The sequence below is a fragment of the Podarcis pityusensis genome (assembly GCF_964106645.2).
Source record: "Podarcis pityusensis genome assembly, chromosome: 4".
Classification (NCBI taxonomy): Eukaryota; Metazoa; Chordata; class Lepidosauria; order Squamata; family Lacertidae; genus Podarcis; species Podarcis pityusensis.
The window spans coordinates 74,878,594-74,900,186 of NC_138027.1; the positions used below are offsets into that span (position 1 = coordinate 74,878,594).

General features: G+C 38.2%; 1 protein-coding gene across 1 annotated transcript in view; it reads left to right on the top strand.

Annotated features, from left to right (window-relative positions):
- Positions 1-21,593, top strand: part of TMEM131 (transmembrane protein 131) — a 75,213-nt gene that overhangs the window by 45,359 nt on the left and 8,261 nt on the right. The window contains exons 12-32 of the mRNA XM_081003672.1: positions 3,570-3,678; positions 4,527-4,635; positions 5,615-5,768; positions 5,865-6,035; positions 7,014-7,124; positions 7,217-7,351; positions 7,953-8,057; positions 8,675-8,761; positions 10,763-10,915; positions 11,040-11,115; positions 11,201-11,318; positions 11,693-11,831; positions 11,946-12,055; positions 12,455-12,521; positions 13,324-13,475; positions 14,534-14,676; positions 14,882-15,068; positions 16,366-16,551; positions 17,520-17,678; positions 18,573-19,165; positions 20,982-21,157. Coding sequence (XP_080859798.1) covers positions 3,570-3,678; positions 4,527-4,635; positions 5,615-5,768; positions 5,865-6,035; positions 7,014-7,124; positions 7,217-7,351; positions 7,953-8,057; positions 8,675-8,761; positions 10,763-10,915; positions 11,040-11,115; positions 11,201-11,318; positions 11,693-11,831; positions 11,946-12,055; positions 12,455-12,521; positions 13,324-13,475; positions 14,534-14,676; positions 14,882-15,068; positions 16,366-16,551; positions 17,520-17,678; positions 18,573-19,165; positions 20,982-21,157 — 3,240 coding nt within the window. The remainder of the gene's footprint in view (positions 1-3,569; positions 3,679-4,526; positions 4,636-5,614; positions 5,769-5,864; positions 6,036-7,013; positions 7,125-7,216; positions 7,352-7,952; positions 8,058-8,674; positions 8,762-10,762; positions 10,916-11,039; positions 11,116-11,200; positions 11,319-11,692; positions 11,832-11,945; positions 12,056-12,454; positions 12,522-13,323; positions 13,476-14,533; positions 14,677-14,881; positions 15,069-16,365; positions 16,552-17,519; positions 17,679-18,572; positions 19,166-20,981; positions 21,158-21,593) is intronic.

Sequence of the window (21,593 nt, forward strand, 5' to 3'; positions counted from 1 at the left end):
CTGTATAGTTAAACTGAACTAAAGCTCCCCCACTTTGCATTCCCTTCAACTTTCTACTAAAGACTAAGACTACAGGGGCATATTTAAAGGTTTGTTTAGTTGCTTGTTATTCAGGCTTTACTTTTCAGTGTCATCATAAATTAATACTTACAGCTTGTAATTGTACAACTATCTTCAATAATTGCTGTTATGGTGTCACATTACAATAAAAAGCAATGGGATTTCCAGCAAGTACATGGAAATGCATTTAATAATTCCCAGTTATTTCTGACTAAATCATTCAGGGCAAATGCCTTGAAAAGCATGCAGATAACCAGTATGACAATTACAAAATAAAAATGCAAACAAGAATTAAAGGTTCTTTTGTAGCTGGTATTTCACAACAAACTTCAGCATATAAAAGTGGTTAATATTGGCTTGCAATAGAGATTTGTCTTAACCACTGTAAAGGAGGCAGTTTTGAGACTCAAAGCTAAAGAGGCCTGTCCCAGACCCAGAATACGATTCAAACATCTGGTTAGTCACAAATATGCTCTTTCGGGCTAAGGTGCTTGAGCTGGTGTGTTCTGTCAGTGCTGAAATGCTTTTGTCACCAAGCAATGTCTCTTGTTGTTGTCTAAATCCCTTTTCTCAACCACTGTTCTAGTTTGTCCAGCATGGGAGATGAGAGAGTACCGTGCTTGTTTCCATGTCTTTGAAATGTATATTTATCTCTTGCAGCAATAGCTTCGTTTTACCTCTTCCTGTATAAAGGGGAGAAATGATGACTACTGGATAATCTCTTAGACCAGAGGCTATGTCTGTTCTTTTTAGTTTGTATAAGACTAACTCCTCTGGAGTCTTTTTCCTCTCTAACTTGCTAGCAGCACCAGTGGGTTTAACAAGCTGTTGTCATTATAAAGATAGCCCATAGGTTTCCTGGGCTCAAACTCAGAGGCACAGAAGCATGTCTCACAAAATGTGGGGCATCATTAGTTTCATATTTGGTAATAATCTAAAATGGCTTATAAAAAGTGAAAGGCCTGTGTGTATATCCTCACATAAGGATGTTCTACAAAGAGCTCCAGGCCTTAATGAACCCTTTGTGAACTCATAGGTCTGGCCTGTTTCCCTCCCTCTGACTTACAGAGTGCAGAGAAAAATACAGAATGGTCAGCTTAGATTTTTCAAATTGCACACTACACCACAGGGTTAGTGACAGAAAGGCTGCTTGCAGTAAGTGAGCAAAAATATGGAGTCACTGATGTTAAAAACAGGAATCATTGATGCAGCAGAAGTAATGTACATAATTTTACTTAGATTTTCTTTTGCGTCTGATAGCAAAGGTGATAAGTGTTAAACTACTGAGCAGTGGATTATATAGCCAAGCTTCGGAATCATATTATTTTAACACCTCATTCTCTGATATTTTGCCCTCATTCTTGACTGAAGAAATACTGACTGTATGACCTCGTAATATACAGTCCCAGTGTTTTGACGCTGCTCAGATTTCTGCTACCATCTTAGATGTTAAGTGGGTTGGGGAAGTGTCAGATACCATCAAGCATATCTTAAAGGCTAAACTATTTGCTCATATTTCCATGTAAACATGGGGCGGGGGGAGGACAGGGATATATGTCTCTTGGAGTTTGTTCTGATACAGTTTGGAAGCGAGGAAGAAACTGGTTTCAAACTTCATGCTAATGTCATGGGAAAAGGCCAAGACTATATTTAGCAGAAATTTAAGCTAGATACTCATAGAACTAAATTCCTTCGAGGCACTTTAAGAGTATTGTTGCCAGTTACTATAGTCATGAAAAGTTTTTACCTTTACTGACACTTTATATTGAAGTCTGTGAAACTGAACAATTTTAAAAGAAGAAAGGCAATTTATAATATTAAAAATAATACTAAATTAATGTAAAAATATCATGTACGTATTTATAGCATTGCTGGTTCTGAGCCAGAAGACTGTGTATTTACCATTTTGTCAGCAGCGCTTAATATTCAGCTGAGTTGCATAACTATAGCCATTATCCTTCCATTAGAATTGAAATTTATGTTTGGTAACACAATATATGATAGTTCTGTATTAAAGTTTATATGGAAGTTTAAGTAAAATGTGTGTATTGCTATATTAACTAGTTCTAACATTTCTTTTAAATGTTTTTCATTGAGAACAGACAACTAGAACAACAACAAAATACATTTAGATGGTGGTGAAAGACTGTATACTTAATAGCTGATTGCATTCAGGCAGTATTCCTTCCAAAAGGCCCTCTCCCTTCCTGACGCTGCACTGTGTAGTATATATATGACGTACTTCATATTAACAGTAAATTACAAAACTTGTTTGAACTTGCTTGAAACATGAGAATCCCTCTTCTATGGTTGTAAGGCTTGTACATTCATCCATAATTATGAATTTTGCATGCTCATCCTCTCTCTTTCTTGGAATGAGGTATCTTCTTGGTATCTTTCTATATTATCTTCTGAAGGGGGGGCGTCCTTCGTTGTTGTTGTCATCTGTCAACTTTATTCTGACACATTCTTATCTTGATGTTCTCTCATCTTTCTTATCCTTATTTGAGTTCTTTCCTTCGTGTCACATGGTGTTACCTTGAAGGCCTAGTAACTGGAATGGAAATCTGCGCTCTGAGCTTTTTGATGTGCTGCTTGATATTGATTCCACACCTCAAAGCCTCTGGACCTGAAAGTCTTAATCTTTAGCCTTCATGTTCTAGCAGCTCTGGAGTTTGCATTTCTCTCAAAATAGTTGGTCTTTCGCAGAATTAGGCCACATTTGAAACAACAACAATATTTATACCCCACCCATCTGGCTGGGTTTCCCCAGCAACTCTGGGCGGTTCCCAACAGAATATTAAAAACATAATAAAACAGCAAACATTCAAAAGTTCCCTAAACAGGGCTGTCTTTAAGACACTTAAATAATTTGTTGGTTTGTTTTTGGCATTCCCTGCTGCTCTGCAATGCTGCCAGCATGTGTCTTCAGCTGTTTAGCTTTCTAAAGTGGAGATACTGGAAGTGAAGACACAGTTAAAATAATGTGAGTGTAGTGTTCTGCCTTGTTGAGGGTCTCTAAACAATTGCGCTAGGTATACGAGCACAGGAACAACCTCAAGTATAACTCTTGTAAAATTTAAGATGGAAGTGTAGTGCTATTTTTGATGTGTGCATTCTCATTAATAAAACACATATAGATGGCTCTGATATTCTTTTGGTGCACCTTGCGCTGAAAGGCTAGTTCTCTTTAGATGGCTGCAGACATTTTAGCCAAAAAACACCCCCAACCTAGTTAATTGCCTCCTTTTCTAGTGAAACAGGCATGTGTTGAAATAAAATGAAACAAACCTAGTAAATCTGCTGGAGTTTCACAGTTGTTTCTGCTATAAATTATGTATATATATTTGGAAACATTCCTGACTCGTGTTGTTCTAATGACATGTATCCACATTTTTATAACTTAGAATAAGTGTCAGCAGATTCTCAACTTTTGAAGGAAAAGATAACAGATATATACAGACTTTTTCAGTAGTTGTTTGGTAAGCACTTCTTTTATGCTTTTCCAGAGTGTTCGACCCACACCACAGAATGAAGCTATCACAGTGCATTTCAAGCCAATTACACTTCGAGCTTCTGAAAGTAAATATACCAAAGTTGCAAGTATTAGCTTTGACGGTAAGTAAAAGTCTGTTCTGGAAGTTGTATGTTTCTCATTCATGGGATGGGAAGCCTTTTGTCAGTGTATCTGAACATATTTCTTAGTTTGGGGTCCACACTTGCTTTTCTTTTGAACGCACTTACTGCTTGGAACGAGTTACATAATACTGCCAGGGATATTGCTGCAGTTGTAGAAGTTTCTTCCTGGTTTCCACTGTTTTCCCGCAACCCCCACCCCCAAACTCTCAGGAGAGACTTTTCAGGATGCTGCTGGGCAGAGGAGGGGCTGGGAAAGTCTGCTTCCTCCAGCTGCCTTCTGTGAGCTTTCCTCTGAATCCCATCCCATGTGTTTAATCATGCTGTTCAGTGTATATACACAGAGACCAAGAGTGGAGAGCATTTAATGATGACTGTCCACTGAAGTCTTCATCTTTTTTGCTAAAAAGGGGAACCTGTGGCCTTTCTGATGTTGACGGGCGACAGCTCCCAGTAGCCTAGGCCAGCATGGCATTTGGTTAGAATTAACAGGAAGCAACATTTGCAGGCTCATAGGTTTCCCTACCCCTCGGCTGAAAGTTGAAGAAGGGATGTTGCTGTATCACCCACCCTCCTTGAAGCCGCTTGAGCTCAGCAAGCAGCATTATACTCACATTTTAGAGCTAAACAGTGACTGCACCCTAATATATTACACGAGTAGCTTAGTTACAAATGTGATCAAAATGGTTTGTGATACTTTGTAGTAAATCAAAGCCCCAACAGTGACAGTTTTACTATCAGAGTAAAAATAAATATGTGTCAATTTTGTGTATGCGTCAATAATAGTAACAGTGTTTGTTTTTATTTATCTATTTGTATGTACCATATAGCATCGAAAGCAAAACGACCTGCACAGTTTTCAGGAAAAATAACAGTTAAAGCAAAAGAGAAGAGTTACTCAAAACTTGAAATTCCATATCAAGCAGAAGTGTTAGATGGGTAAGATTGCACGGGATACTGTTGTCTTACATTTAACTCACACCTCGTTCCTGTACACAAGTAACTAACCATTTGCATGGCTTCCTGTAGCAAATAAATATGCTTCCAAATGAGTCTTTCTTATAATAGGAACACTGGGTTTAAAGCCAGTGTTATTGTGTGGACACTGCACTGAATTTTTGCATATTCCGTCCTGGATAAAGAGCTACAAACTGAATCGGAGCCAAAGGATCAGTGTGCAGTGGCCATCACACAGCCCTGTTTAAACAAAGCATGTGACTATTGCCACGAATAGTGCTGGCTTGCACTCAGAAAGCTTTATTTTGCCCATTGCTACAAGTGTTAGGGACAGGCTTGAGCAATTGCTTTTTTACTGTTTCTAATGTCTACATTTATAAGCTAGTATATTCTAATTCTTCTACGTTTTAAGTTCTGGTTATAACTCTTTATTTGCTGGGTATTTGGTTTCAGACTTCTTTGCTGCTAAATGGAACAAGTGTATAAATTCTTCAGACCATTATATTTCTCAGTATTGATTTTTAAGTTTTATGTATTTGAATTACACACCTGGCTTGGGCAGGATATGACGATAGGGCATGGGGAATGAATCTGGGTCCTTTGGGTGAATTTAAACTTGCTGATAAGTAAAATCAGGAATGGGTCTGTGGCCTGCCAATTGGCAGTCCTTCAGGCATTATATGATGTTTATGAAGTTGAGAGAACAAGCCAAAAAGAGATCTTAAACTGCTGCTGTTGGATGGAAAACCTGTGGCCCTCCAGATGATATTGGACTACAACTTTGATCGTTCTTCAGCTTTAGTCATACTTGCTAGAGCTGATGGAATTTGAGTCCAATGACATTTGGAGAGTCAGGTTCCTCATCTCAGTGCCTAACCAATTTTCTGGTGGTTATTGTGAGTTTTTCTTATAGAGGATTGTACAAATCTCTACTTTTTGGCTTTTTTATATTTTGAAATAGGTACTTAGGATTTGATCATGCAGCCACATTATTTCATATTCGTGACAGTCCAGCAGACTCTGTGGAAAGACCAATCTACTTAACAAACACATTCAATTTTGCAGTCCTCATTCATGATATAATGCTACCAGACGAAATCAAAGGAATATTTAAAGTAAGCCCAATTATGCCCTGAACTATTTCGTTGCTATTAAATGTTACATAAATTGGATTCACTGTTAACCTGGATCGTATTTATTCATTATACTAGGTACACAACTTCAGCAAACCAGTTTTAATTCCACCAAATGAATCCAGATATATTTTCACACTTTATTTTGTGGCTTCCTTGTCATCTCTTCACATTGATAACAATATTTTGCTCATTACAAATGCTTCTAAATTTCATCTACCTGTAAGAGCATACACTGGATTTTTAGATGTAAGTATATCAGTTTTTTTAAAAATATTTTCTATTTTTAAAGTGAAATACATTGGATGTGGTTTCTTTGTGTTTCTGGATAACATGTGCTCAGCAGTGAAGCCAAATTCAAACTGTAGTCTTGAATTCAAACCATAAACTGAATACAAATTTGGTAGCTGGTTTATATTTCAGCAGTCTAACGCCTGCTAGAATAGACTTATGGATGGAACCCATTCTGCTCTTTTGCCATGTGGCAGTTCTGCGGGATGTAATATTAATGTGTTAGATATTATTTTTGTATGTTTGCTGTTTGATTGAAATTGAATTTATAGGAATTACATTACTTTTTTAAAAAATAAAAGAAACGTTAATATGTCTGTACGTGGGGGGCTGTTCAAAATGACTGAACTTGGAACTGAACTCATATTTTAATGTGTTGACTCTCTAGCTCTCAGTTACGCATACTGCCAACAAAAACATATTGGCAGCTGCCTTCACTAATTAACATGGGGCACAGTCCACTCAAATGCTCTCCTGTATAGGCCTCTTAAGACTAGGGAGCTTCAGAAAACCGTGCTGTTGTGCCTTTTGCATCACTCTTCCATCTTAGCGGGATTTCTACAGAAGAGGAGAATTAGCAGTGAATTGTACTCAGTAGTTTGTTAGACCTGTTTTGTCTTTCACTCAGTCACCTTTAATAGTGCCTTGCCTTATCTCATGATAGGTCAGCATCTGGTTGCCCAATAGAATGAATAAAAGGTAGATGTGTTTCCCAGCAATTGTAGCACTTTCTGTGTAATCAGCAGATTGTATACCTGAAAACCAAATACATATTCTTCAGTCCCAGATCTTATGGGCTACTTGTCCAAAATAATGGGGGAGGGGGGGGAAAGGAACCAACATGTTAGAACTGGTGGTAGTACTTCTGAGCCCTTGCAGTAACAGATATATGAGCTGCCTGTCCCTAATGCAGTTGATGCTCTTCCATTTTTCTAGTATTTTGTATTGCCCCCAAGACCTGAAGAACAGATAATAGATTTTGGTATATTGAGTGCCACAGAAACAAGTAGTATTCTGCTTGCAATCATGAACAGCAATCCAATTCAGGTAAGAGACATTCTTTTATTTGTTGTTTGTTTGTTTTACTTAAATGGCATATCTGTTTAATTTATTACTAAAACTATTGTGCCCTTTTAAAGTTGGCTATAAAAAGCTGGCATGTGATAGGTGATGGTTTGACCATGGAACTCCTTGCTGCTGAAAAAGGCAACAGAACTACAATAATTGCAAGTCTTCCAGACTTGGAAAAGGCCAATGCATTGGATCAAACTTCGGTAAGTAACACATATTTTACTTATTACAGTTATGTCTGGCATATGGACAAAAGATGCAAATCTTATCACTAAGTAAAAAGAAGCGGGGGGGGGCACCACATCTGCTTATGTCCAGCGCTTTTTTGAGGGGACGGTGATGCAGGGAGACGCATGCCCCTAAACATTTTGTGAATCTTTGTACTTTTGTCCATTTACTGTATTTATTTTCCCTGATCTGAACTATAAAATGGTGGTTTTCTTGAGTCAAAATGAGAGTATCCCTAAACATTTTTTTTTTAGAAAAAAAGCACTGCTTATGTCTATGTATAGACATGGTGCTAGCTATTTTTATATGTAGACAAACAACCCACACATATCCACATCTGGAGGAAAAAAGCGAACAATGAGAGGTACCTCTGTGAGAGATTAACTGATGAAAATAAATAGTGGAGAGTGTTTTACTTAAGTGGTAGGCAAAACATTACTATTTGTATTTCAACATGAAACCCTTTCAGATAACTGTGTGTGTGCATTTTTGTTACAGTGACCGGGGTTTTTTTGTTGTCTGTTGGAAGAATGTGAGATTAAAGCAATGAAGCAACTATATAATTCTGTTCTACAGGTAACATTGATGCCTGGTTCATACACTGTATTCAGAGTAAGATTATTACCAAAAGAACTTGAAGGGATTCATGATGGGGCTATACAAATCACAACTGATTATGAGGTACTCTTACGTTTATATTGGTCCTAAAAGTAATGTGTATGGAAATAGAAAAGAAATGGATTTTTTTGGGGGGGGGACATCTGGCTTTTAGCTGTTGTGATGGCAACTGCAGTTGGTTGGTTTCCTTTCTGGCAGTATATTTGGCACTGGCTAGCGTATGTGACAGTTTAGGTGTGTAACCTTTCAGGAATTTCAGAAGATTGTTTTAATTGTTCTTCATTTGGTATGCCCATCATGCTTGCTTTCTGAAAACTAAATGATGATCATCTGGTATTTCCTATACCATATCTATAGAAGGATGCAAAACTACTTTAAGATTAATAAAGATGTATAGAAGGCAGTCAACCTATTTCTGATTCTCAGCATATAAGCTTGCAGATACTTTCAGAAGAGGGCAGTTGAGATTTTTGTTGGGCTTATGTGCTCATCTTATAAAAACAGATTTTAGATTTTTGCACAAGTATGCTAGCAGAAATGTAGGCTTGTGTCCAGTTATGGCTTTGTGCTAATGCAGCGAAGGGAAACCTTTTTGGATGAAACCCATAGTCTAAAACTTATTGATAAGAGTTAACGTAAATGTTGCGTTTAAGCTACTATTCTTTTTCTCTTTTTTGCAGATTTTAACCATTCCTGTGAAGGCTGTAATTGCTGTAGGCTCATTGATGTGCTCCCCAAAACACATTCTTCTTCCACCTTCTTTTCCAGTAAGATAATATATTTTGAAGAATTTCTAACAGTTTCTTCTTGCTATTTAACCATCATTATGAAAAAGGAAACAAACTGATTTTAGCCATGCTACAGGAGTTTATCTCACACTCCATCACTGGGAAGGCATTTTAACCTCAGATTCTCTTGTTTTTCATAGAGCCTGGGATGTGTCCCCAGCCTTTGTTTCTCATTGCTATAGGGTAATTGAATCAGTCTTAGTGGTAAGAACTAGCATATGTTAACTCCATCAATCCATATGTCTGAAATCATGAACAACTGCTGCTGAAATACGAGACGCGTTTTTTTCCAAAGGAAGTTGGCTGCTGTTTTGATACACTACAGTCCTAAACACAGGGAAGCATAGAAATCAAACCCTTAGTTGCTCCTTGCACAACCTCTCAGAATAATTGAGACCATGTAGCAGTTACCTTGGAGTATATCTTTTGCCAGATCTTTATTAGAGGATTGGAAATCTGTGTGGCAGGATTCAATTATGGGCAGTCACTTTTTGAAAATAATGTGCTATTTTCAAGTTCCTGCCTAGTCCAAAATTGAATACTTATCTTCTGTGGGAGCGGGTGGCGCTGTGGTCTAAACCACTGAGGCTCTTGGGCTTGCTTATCAGAAGGTCAGATCCCTGTGATGGGGTGAGCTCCCGTTCCTCTGTCCCAGCTTCTGCCAACCTACCAGTTCAAAAGCACACCAGTGCAAGTAGAAAAACAGGTACTGCTGCGGTGGAAAGGTAAACAGTGTTTCTGTGTGCTCTGGCTTCCGTCACGGTATTCTGTTGTGTCAGAAGCGGTTTAGTCATGCTGGCCACATGACCCGGAAAGCTGTCGGCCTGAACACCGGCTCCCTCAGCCTGAAGTGAGATGAGCACTGCACTACATAGTCACCTTAGACTGGACTTCACCATCCAGGGGTCTTTCCCTTTCTCTTTTATTTATCCTCTATAATCCTTCCTTTCCTGGTTTTTGTACGGTGGCATTTTCAATCTTGCAGTTGCATTTGTGGTATCTTTATAATTTCCTTTTAAACACAAAAATGAGAAAAGAGGAAAGAGAACTTTGTTTGAAAGTGCCTTATGGAGGTGGCTGTTTTTATTGTATTCTGGTAAGAAAATTTTTCATAGTCTCTTTTTTAATACACCACTCCATTAGATTGTAAAAGAGAGGAGGGAGAGACTTTTTTTCTACATTGAGCACATAATATAGCTATGAAATGCACCACTATTTTCAGTCCAAGGTAGCTTCATGGAGCTGGAAAAACGTTTTATTATTTCCTGAGACTAAAGCCTGCAGTTTCGTTTAATTCTTCCTGCTTTATTTTCTATTAAGAACTGGGATAGAAAGTGTGAGAGAAATAGTTGAGCCTCATAGAGATGTTTAAAGTAAGTTCCTCTGAAATGTCTAAGGTTCCAGATGCAAAATATTACTATGTTAGCTCTTCCTTTATGCAGCCACTCTTGCTAATTTTAAGTAACTGAATTTACCTCCCTCTGTTCCTAATTTACGGGGGTGATTTCTGGCAATTGTTGGGTGTTGAATGAAGGACCTACGAATTAACCTGGTAATGAGATTTTATTTGAACTTTGAATACAGTGGGAGCAGATAATGGAAGTGGATAATGCTCATGATATTATATCGACAACTTGTGATGCAGGACAGGAAACACAGACTGGTCTTCCTCTGTAGAACATGTCCCCTCATTTCAGTCTGTTTCCTTCCTTTGGCATTTCTGCAAAAAATGTTTTTTTTTAAAAAAAACAGCAACAACCAATTGGTTGACTTGTAACATTGCACGATACTTTTTCTTAATGTGTGCAGTATCGTATCTCTAAACTGAAAAGGTTTGAATGAGGTGGTTATAGGAAAATAATGTAGATGGAATAACTCTCTCAGAGCAACCTTAGCCTATATTACCAGGGGTGCTAAAAACTTTGCAATCATGGGCACAAAGATGTGTAAAAAAAACCACAATTGTACATTCTTTCTTAGGGTAAGACTGTTCATCAGAGTTTGAGTATCATGAGCTCTTTCTCACAGAAGGTAAAAATACAACAGATCCGTTCACTATCAGAAGATGTTCGGTTTTATTACAAGAGATTACGAAGTAACAAAGAAGATCTGGAGCCAGGGAAAAAATCCAAGGTTCGAGCACTATGGATATTATTCAAAATTACATAACTATGTTTTAAAATATAGATATTTCACAGTTTTGCATTCCCAAGAGGGGTCTTTTTAAATTCTTGGTTGCTGCTTCTTATATTTTCAGATTGCAAATGTTTACTTTGACCCTGGTTTACAATGTGGGAATCACTGTTATGTGGGGTTGCCTTTTCTGAGTAAAGGTAAGTAATTTTAATATCTTTTAAACACTATTAACATTCTAGATATTGAAGATGTTAAGGTGAAATTTATGTTTCTCTTTTCTAGCTGAATCAAAATTACAACACAGTACATCTATGCAAGAAGATGCATGGGATTCAGATTGGGATTTGCATGATAATCTGTTCAGAGAATGGATTGGAATAAGAGATCACTCAGGCAATCAGTGAGTGTTTTAAAATAAGGAATGGCTTTCTGGTTGGTTACTGAAATTCAGGGAATCTTAATTGCTTGGCAACATTGTTTGAGAAGTGTTGCAGTAGTCAATAAATGGGTTGGAAATATAAATGAAACAGTAAGCAATGCTTTATTAGCTTCCAAATGCAGCTAATAAACTTGCAATGGAACTGAAGGCTACTCCAAGAATACTGAAGAAATTATGCTAGCTTACTGTAGTTATCGTTTTTTTAAAAATCCTTATGATGTAGAATCATGAAACTGAGTATGTCTATGTGCATGTGAATTCCATGAAATATTATGGTTTTAGTTTTGAAGCTTGATATTAATTTTTCTTCATGCTAAATTACATTGCTGGTCTAGATTAAGTGCTGTATTTGAAGTGGACACAGATCTCCAGAAGGCTGTGACTTCCAAAATCACAGCAGAATTGGCATGGCCATCTCTACTTGGCTCACTGCGCCATTTGGATTTTTCACTTACCAACACAAACAGTTCATCTGTAAGTCTTGGCATTGTCAATGTAGTACTAAGAACACAAAAGTTAATATTGAAAATGATTTCCTATATTTGCTACTTTGGGACAATAAGTCTGAATCTAAACCTGTTCCGCCAGGAGGAAGAAATTCTTCTAGAAAATCCAGCAGATGTTCCTGTTTTTGTTCAGCTTCTTCCCATAGCACTATATTCCAATCCATCAGTCTTCGTAGATAAGCTATTGGACCGGTAAGTGGTGGTAAAAAGTGGTGCTTGCAAGGAGATAATGTTGAGGGCTGGGTTTAGGGTAGATGTACTTGCCTATCTTCTTTGCTCTTAAAATAGAGCCCCTTGAATGCTACTTTCTACATGAATTGAGGCAGACCTGCAATTTAAATACCAGTCTACTCTATTAAATTCATACAACTTCAGTTATCAGATATATTATGTATTGTATGTCATATAAGATGTTATTTCTAGTATTCATAATAGTTTTATTGTATGATAACGTAAACCAACATTTCTCCCCCATCAGATATAATCCCAACAGGCCATTGCCGCAGAACAGAAACAAAAATTATTTGTGCACCTTATTTCTTCTTAAAGTGAATCTAAATATTTTTCCAGAGTACTCTGTTTTTCTTTCAGGTTTAACTTGACTAAGCCTGCAAACTTCAATTTGAAGACGCTAGAATTTCAAGTCTCTCGAAACTGTGTAAGTAATCCTTTAAAACCCAGTTTTGTTCTACCCAGTTCTTAATACTGAGCTGCTGTTAGTACAGTTATTACGAGCATAAGCATGGTTTGCAAAATAGTCACAAGCCATAGGCTGCCATTACATTCAAACCACTAAATTATGGTTTGCACTCAAATGCTATTAATTTAATTGGAGCATGCACAGCAGGAAAAAGGGCATGGGTTCAATGCTTAGTTCTTGTAGTGCCAAACCATAATTGGATGTTAGGTTGAAACAAAGCCATAGCTTTGCTAGTGCTTTTACTGAACACCTGACTGCATATGAACAACCTCGGTTTACACTTTATCCCAGTGGTTCCTGTGCATTGGATTGCAGCCTGTAGCTGTTGGTTAGGGGTTCAGTCTCTTTATCTTCCTGAAATGACCTTTGCTTTTATAGTTCGCTACAGTAGCAAATCCTCTTGTTACCCTTGCCTTTCTCTCTGCTTATCACAATCAAGTGATCCAGACACTTAAGTGCCTTCTCAATCTGCTACGATTTCTCTGTTAGATTGTTCCCTTAGCCCTTCCCTCCCTATTTAAATTTAGATTTGAAAGCTCCTTTTAGTAATAGGTACCTGCCTTTTGTTGGTTAGTCTATAAAGCTGTCAGGTACACAGGTTGTGCTATATAGATAAGAATTAGGTTCATATATTTGCTTTTCACATATTTAAAATGAGAGTTTAAAAATATGCAGCGTTTTACAGAGCTACAAGCTAGGCACTGATTAAAAGTATGCAAACTTTCTAACCTTTTAATTTGATTTGTCTTCCTCTTTCAAGGGTCATGCATTGCAAAGCGCCACAGGATTTACGGAGGGCTTGTCTCGGCAGTCAGTTTTAAACATAATTTTAAAGCCTGGGGAAAGAAAATCTGTCAAAGTGAAGTTTACTCCAGTTCTTAATAAAACAGTTTCATCGCTAATCATTATCAGGTATTGGTAGATCTTCGGAATTGCTTTAATTAACAGGGATGTTCAAATTTAGAGCTACATTTTCCCAGCCATCTGCGGGACACATTGATTGCTTTCAAGATGAACTATAGTGGCAGTTTGGTTATATGTGAGAAGTTCTATGCAACTGAATGCAATGTGATTTAACATACATAAGTCTTAAGGGTCAGCTCATACAACCTGGCTGTCTCTACGAGATGCTAATGCTGCACCATAAACTTTGCTCATGCTTGCTCAGCTGCAAAATCATCCCCATGAGCATGTTGAGCCAGAAGCAGGATAACAGCTTGGGACACCTAGGAGTGTATGGATAGGCACACCCACATTTTTACTGGCCACATGGCCCCACTAACTTGCATGGTCACAGCTCCTTTTTAAGCCACTGTGATGACACAAATGGGAATGGATGAATGTGTCAACTCCTTTTAGAAGTTCATTAGTTTATTTAATGTTTTATCTCAATTTAATCCTGTAAGCTGACCATGCACTGCGGCAATTGTGTAGGAACCACCAACTGCATGAAATAAACGAGGCTTGCACAAAAATTAGCAAGGTTCAAATGGCAAAAGATGTTCAGCAGCATTTAGGATAGCACACAAAGTGCTACTTCAGATGTGCCCAACGACTTGTGGTACCCAGTAGGACAGATTCCTTTGAAAAGCAGACCCCAAAGCAGCATCACACACATAAATTTCCAGGAACGTGTTACACTGGTGCTACTGTTCAGGGAACTTAATGGGGGGAAATGCCATGCAGTGGCTCCTGGCCTCCATCTCCTTAGTTAATGCATGATATTATTTATTAATAACTTGAGAAAATTAACATTATAGCTTTTATCCATACCAGTAGCTTTATTTAAAAATGAGTAAGTTAGAATCAATTTGTGGAGTAGGGAAAGACAATGTCTATGTATTAGTTTGTTTTATTGATTTTATGAAACTCGTTCCTGGCTTTTCCTCATTAAATAACCCCAATATAGCTAGAAACAGTAGAGTTCTTCATAATTTCATAATGCTTTATTTGGCTTTTCTCCCCTACAGAAATAATTTGACTGTAATAGAAGCTATAATGGTTAAAGGACAAGGAACAACGGAGAGCATGAGGATTGCAGGCAAGCCACCTGGGCCGGGCAGTTCTTTACGCTTTAAAATCACGGAAGCATTATTAAAAGACTGCACTGAAAGTAAGTCTTCTGTGGTGAAGCCAAACATCAAATCCAAGAGTGTGTGAGAAAGAAACTTAGACAATCATTCTCGTATTTTAAAAGCAAGAATGAAAGAAGTGAAAGTAACTGAAGTAGCTTTGTGAAACCAGTTGAGCCAAATGCTGACACCATTTTCTTGTTAAATAGTAGTCTAATTTTAACTGCATTTTTCTCTGTATTTCAGAAACAAAATTAAAGGAACCAAACTTCACATTGAAAAGAACGTTCAAGGTGGAGAATACGGGGCAGCTTCAAGTTAATATAAAATCCATAGAAATCAGTGGATATTCATGTGAAGGATATGGATTTAAAGTAGTTAACTGTAAAGAATTTGCACTAAGTTCCAATGCCTCTAAAGAGATTGTCGTATTGTAAGTTAACTTATGCTGAAGACTGGCACCATTTTCAGTTGATGGGGCAGCGGGTGGTTGGAGTTTCTATACTTAGCATTGTATATAGAAAATGCTTTTTTTATTTAGTTTGCCAGAGGTTCCTGGAGCACACTGAACACCTTCTTTACATAGATTTCTTCTACGTAAATGAAATCCGTCAAGCCGTTTACCCCTTCAGTTTAGATAAATTTATGTAAGCTGTAACAGTGCTATGTTCAAATATCTCTCAACAAGCTAAGATACAAATGAGTTTCATGCACTTGACTTGTCTCCCCACTTGTGTGAAGGGAAGAGCAAAAGTGCTACATGTGGATATAAGATACACTCATGCGTACCTTGGTTTAATAATGCATACATTGGCTCTGCCTGAGGAATGGGGAACCAGCAGCCCCTCCCTGCCCTCTCCTAGCAACAATTATGCTTGAACAAAAGTTTATATTAGAGTCAGATGAAGTATGTGTCAAGTGGTATATAGCAGAAGTTGCATGAGGCTACCCATCACTCTTAAAGATAATAGCCTTTTCCTTTATGATAATGGCCATTACATTTTCTTTATTTGTCATGAAATACTAACCGCACCATCATATTTGATACAGTTAATGAAGAGCCGAATGGGTTGGGGTTAGGACTCGCATTGCATGACAGAGACAGGAGAGCAAAGAACTCTGGGAGGCGGGCACAGTCCCCTTCAGTTTTTTTCTCTCCTGCCTGACGAATCAGGTCGTTTTCTCCCGGCTCTCTCTGATTTTCTCTGTCAGCCAAGTGCTAACAAATAAGAGATAATTCTATCATATTCCTAAGCACCACATTTCTATTTTCATTTATCTCCATAAATGATTTTTATTTCTACTTACCCCCATAAAGATGCACTCTGTGTGCACAGTTAATATTGGCATGTGCAGAACTTATTAAATCATAAGAATTAAATTGCAGCATTAAAACCTGCAGAGAGTTTGAATCTAGATTTAGTTATAATTAAACAACCCCATTGAAATCAGTGGGTCTGGGCCTAGATCAAACCGTTTTTGTTAGGAATGGGGAGTGTTTAAGTGCAAAAATTCACCTGTGAGCCCCCACTTCTCCTTTCAAGATCTTTGCATCATGACTTTAATCTAAATTCAAGCAGTAACTATTATTAGAGGCTTATTTGATCTGCTATAGATGGGGATGTTGAATCCTAGATTGACTCTAATGTAACTGGAACGTGTGGATTTGTTATCAAGTGTATATATATATATAATCTAGATAAACAATAACAATCCTTTACTCTCAACAGGTTTACACCAGATTTCACAACTTCCAGAGTCATCCGTGAACTGAAACTAACCACAACAGGAGGTTCTGAGTTTATGTTCATATTAAATGCATCCCTTCCCTATCATATGTTAGCAACTTGTGCAGAAGCTCTGCCCAGGCCCAATTGGGAGCTGGCACTGTACGTATTAGTCTCAGGAATAATGAGGTACTATACACATTTTTTTAATAGTTTTTTTATAATATACATGTATTTCTATGTTAATAAATCAAATATGTTAAGAAAATGCCATAATATTTTGCTTTGAATATGCATATGTAAGAAATATATGTGCATATGTAAAAAATATATAAGCAATATATGTTGGTTGTCAACAGTGTTGCAGTGGGGCTTACAACCAGAATATGCACAGACAGCAGAGAGCAAAAGTCACATTTTATCTGAATAAACTCATTAGCTCCTGTTGCATAACCATCTGCATTTAATTGTAATAACTAATGGGAAAACCTCTCCAAATCCCATGAACATGGAAATTTGTTGACAGTTACAGCACATGATATACCAGTAGCAGTTCTGTTGAGAGTTGGTATTTGCAAAGCATGGAGTCGCATAGTAGTCGATCTTAGAGAGATAGATTGAGCAGACAGATGTCTTATTATTTTAATAACTTCTTACAAATGAGCTAGAAGCAGTTGAAACGAGTGTGAGTCAGTTTCTTACCGCATATCCCATTTCAGCAAACACAGTAAGCTGGGAAACTCCTGGGAGAAACAGATCCTAAGTTTGGGCATAACTTGCTGAGCGACAGCACTTTCTCTGCTGGGAGTCCCTCACTTAGGAATTCAGCTTCTTGGGCAGCTTGCCAGTACATTCAGCTTAATAATTCGCAAGTTGCCTTTGTTTTTCCTACCAGATTTAGTCTTGCTTTTTCAGGATCAGCGTCTATGCTTGTTCCAATAATAGGTGCTTATGGATGTCTTAATTATATAGTATGTAAATGTTACTGGAACTTGGCATTTCAGTACCAGCATGGTGGGGGGTTGTGATTTGTGTAGGTGGGAGTAAAATATTGTTTCTCTTAATTTGTCAACAAGAGATGGGCTCGCCTTGTGTCTTCAGTTTTTCCAGGCTATGATGGCAGAAACACTGATGCTTTACTTACTTGTCTGTTGCAGTGTGCTCTTCCTTTTGGTAATTGGAACAGCCTATTTAGAAGCTCAAGGAATTTGGGAGCCATTCAGACGACGCTTGTCCTTTGAGGCATCCAATCCTCCCTTTGATATGGGAAGACCATTTGATCTCAGGAGGATAGTTGGAATTTCATCTGATGGAAAGTAAGCTCTTACTTATGAATTGGATGTTTGCAAAGTAGCATTTCTCACCAGTATATGTCACTCTTTTAAACGAGGCTCCTAGCCTCACAACTTGAGCAGATCACAGGTGCAGCAAAAATATCTATGGAATTTAAAACAACTGATGCAGAATGGTCTTTCAGACTTTATTAGCTTGGAAAATACATGATGGATAGTTGAATAGTGAATAGTTGTTATCTTAAAACTAGGACATCAGTTGCAAACATTCTCAGAAGCTGGTAGATATATCTTGATACTATATAGGGATTGCGTCTTATGTTTTTGTATTCAGGAGCAGTTCAAGTGGTAACTTAACTACTTAATGTAACACTAGTATGTGGTTCTGCTTGATATCGTGCACATCTATTGTGCACTTGAGTATAACACAGTAAGCAATGCATCAAAGCAGTCCTTGGATAATTGCATACTTCTATGGAAGCTGCTATGCAATACTACCTAAATGTAAGAATTACGTAGAAAATACATAAATAGAAAAGAGTGAAGAAATTGTGATAAAGGAGGAGGAAAATGGGAGTCAGAAAGATGCCTGTGTGGAATGATGTATAAATTACTGTTTTTCAAAAACAGGGATTATATATCAATTTTGTTGGTCTCTGTAGCAAGGAACTATTCTTTGATAGCAGGGCATGTTAACATGCTGCTTTAGAAATAACTTACTTGTCTCTTGATCAAGTTTTGAGGCCCAGTTTAGCACTATACACTTATATTTCCTGAAGCTATGTTGAACCAGCCATTTAGATGCTACCTAGAAACATTAAGAACTACTATTATGCTTTGCTAAATAGGTTGGGAACTGTGCAGCTACATTTTACTAAATATTTATGAGAAGTAAAAACAAATTTGATCTGCTTCCAGCTTGAATGCACTTGGATCAGATTCGAACCACAGCTCTTCCAGAGGAATCTATGGACCAGGAAGTTCCTCATCACGATCCAACGCAGGAAGTAATAAGCAATGCAATTCATCCGCACACCTGCACAGCAATAGAAATTCAGTCGAAGTTGAAAACATGAAGTATAAAAACTGTTCAAATGTTGCTAGTAGGACTTCTATGCAGGCAGGTTCTGCACAGTCAACAAACAGAGCAGGTTCCCTCTTCCTGGACTCCAGTTCTGCAACTCAGAATCACACAGCAGGCAGGAAGTCCAGGGGTGGAAAACAAAATCTGCACTCAAACCAGCAACACGCTCCAGTCTTACTAGAGCAACATTTGTCACAGCCACCAGCAGTGCCTCACCAACAAGAGCAGCAGACTGAAAACTCCCTGCCGCAGTCGCAGCTTCCTACTCCTTCACATTCAGAATGTGCCAGCAACACGAGGCACAGCTCAGAGGATTCCGACATTGCTGCTCTTATAGAAACCATGGACAAAGACTTTGATCATCCAGAATCCCCTTCCCCAGATGTGTTTACAGAGCAGCCCCCATCTCCAGTAGCAAAAAACAAAGGTAATAAACTCCTACTTCACCCAATTAACTCTTATCTTACGAAGCGTGTACATAAAAAGTTGTATGTGCTGGGTGAGACAACTCTCTATGGGAGGCAAGACAAGAGTCTCTGTCATCTGTTTCCCCCTCTATGACATTTATGCACCTCTCTGATCGAAACTTGTCCTTTGTGCACTTCTTATGTGAAATAATTCTCTTTTTAAAAAAGGATTCAGTAAAGGCTTTTGAAACGACCACACACTTTCCCTGTTCCCCGATAGCAGTGGTTATTTGAATAGGAGTTCCAACAACTTAAAGAAGCGAGGAGAAGTGTCAGAGAATTTCTACTAGGCTGCGCTCATATGCAGAGTGGCGGTGAACTTGCTTTCCTCATGCTAATGCTCCTATTGTTTGTTAAGGCTAAATTAAAAGATTAATTTGGGAAGTGTTTTAGGCTCCAAGGACCAGACCCTATGACTTCAGAGAGTGAACAAGGTCATATGGTACAGGGGATCATGGTGCTGTTTGTACTACATACATCTGGGGTGTGGGAAGTGATAGAGGAGGAAGAAATGTTCAAGAAAGCTAGTAAGTCGTTTTGTGTCCCTTTTCACGTACTTTGACTCCTGAGGATTACACTCTTAATATCCATTTTTAGGTAATGTAGCCCAGAGATAATGGGAAGAAAAGTTTGAAAAACAAACCCTGAAGAAGCACCCTGAGTTGTGCTTGACTTATCAGACTAATGCTGTAGAATTTTGAAGTATTCCTGTGCTTGAATGACTTTTTAAAAGTAATAATACATGGATAAACATGTAGGGTTGTATCCAACTCTGTCCATCCAGAAGAGGAGCAGACTTCCAGTTGCACAGCAAGGCTTCACTTTCTCTCTCTGCAACATCCTCCCAGACCTTCAAAATCTTCTCCGGAGGGTTGGGGGGGGGGGCCTGCAGAAGGGAGGAGACGAAGGTGCAGCCTTGCAAGAGTGGATGTTTGCTCACACAGGGTTGAAGTCTGCCTGTAGAAACTTGTAAGAAATTGTTGTGTAGCAGCCAACTCATCAAATTCCACTGTTCTGTACTGAATGCTTTAAAACTAAAGCCTGCTTGCTAACACTAATAGAAAATACAGGATTTCTGAAGGAAATAGATATGATACTGAAACCTAGAACCTGTACAAAATGTATGACGGTGTGTGTTAAGCAGAAATAATTATTAGTATGTTTAAACAGATTTTATATATGTATAAAGCTTTAATTCTATTTTTGTCAATGTTTAATTGTATTTTAATGGTTGCTTTTGCTATATTTTTAGTTGTTCTTGTTTTTATCTGCAAGCTGCCTTCAGTCCCGTCAGGGAAAATGTGGGGTATAAGTAATATTAGTATTAGTTTGGGGTGGGGTGGGGGTACATACTCTGCATTTTGCTTTCTTCATAGTTATATTTTATAGGGATTGCCAGTAACATACCAATTGTGCAGTAGTTCCTTTGTTAGCATATTGTAGCCAGAAAGCTAAGGGAAACTGCATATCATCAGTGGCCAGTATCTGTAAAACACAGTAAGGTGTGTGAAATCCCTTAGACTTCTTAAATTTGATACCACCAACATCAGAAAGTGTCTCTGAAATGAATTGCATCCCGCATGAAGTAGTACAGCTGACCTGGAGTGCGGTGTGCCAGGAATGTTCCTCCACTGAAGTGTACTGGTACAATTCCTAGTGTATGATGTTCCTAGTGGACTTTGTCCCAGGTACATCACGGTGATGAAAGGGTGTTGTTCTCTACAGCTGTCACAGATCACAGCTGTTGCTAATTGGAAGCTGCCTTTAATACCCCAGGGAAAGGAAAACCATTTCAACGCAAATCTAAACCCCAGAAGAAGCGGGAAGAAAAGGAGAGAAGAGGAAAGGGAAAGCAACAAGAGGATGAACTGAAGGATTCTCTTGCAGATGATGACAGTTCTTCAACTACCACAGAAACTTCCAACCCCGACACAGAAGCACTTCTAAAAGAGGTAGACTTTTTTTTAAAAAAGGGGTGTCAGATGAGAGAAGATGATGAGTCTGGGGGTTTCATACTTTAAACTTGCCACTATATTTATTCATTAAGAGATTTAAACTCCACTTCTTCCCCACAAAGTGTCCCCCATAAGGCTGCTCACAAGAATTGTTAACAGCTTGGTAATGGAAAAACTCAAAAGCAGCAGCAGAAAAAAAAACCCACAATATACCTAACCAAACTCCAGAATATTAGAAAACATAGCCACCTAATTTGTAAAACGAAAAGCGCAGTAAAACAATGCTACATTTATTGAGCATTGATTCAAGAGAAAAGGCCAAGCAAACCTCCTGGAGCAGGAAGGTACACAGTTGGGTTGAAAACGTCCTGTAATGCATCCCTACCATCTCTGAAGGCAGTAGGATACAGAACAGGACCTTCCCAGAAAACCT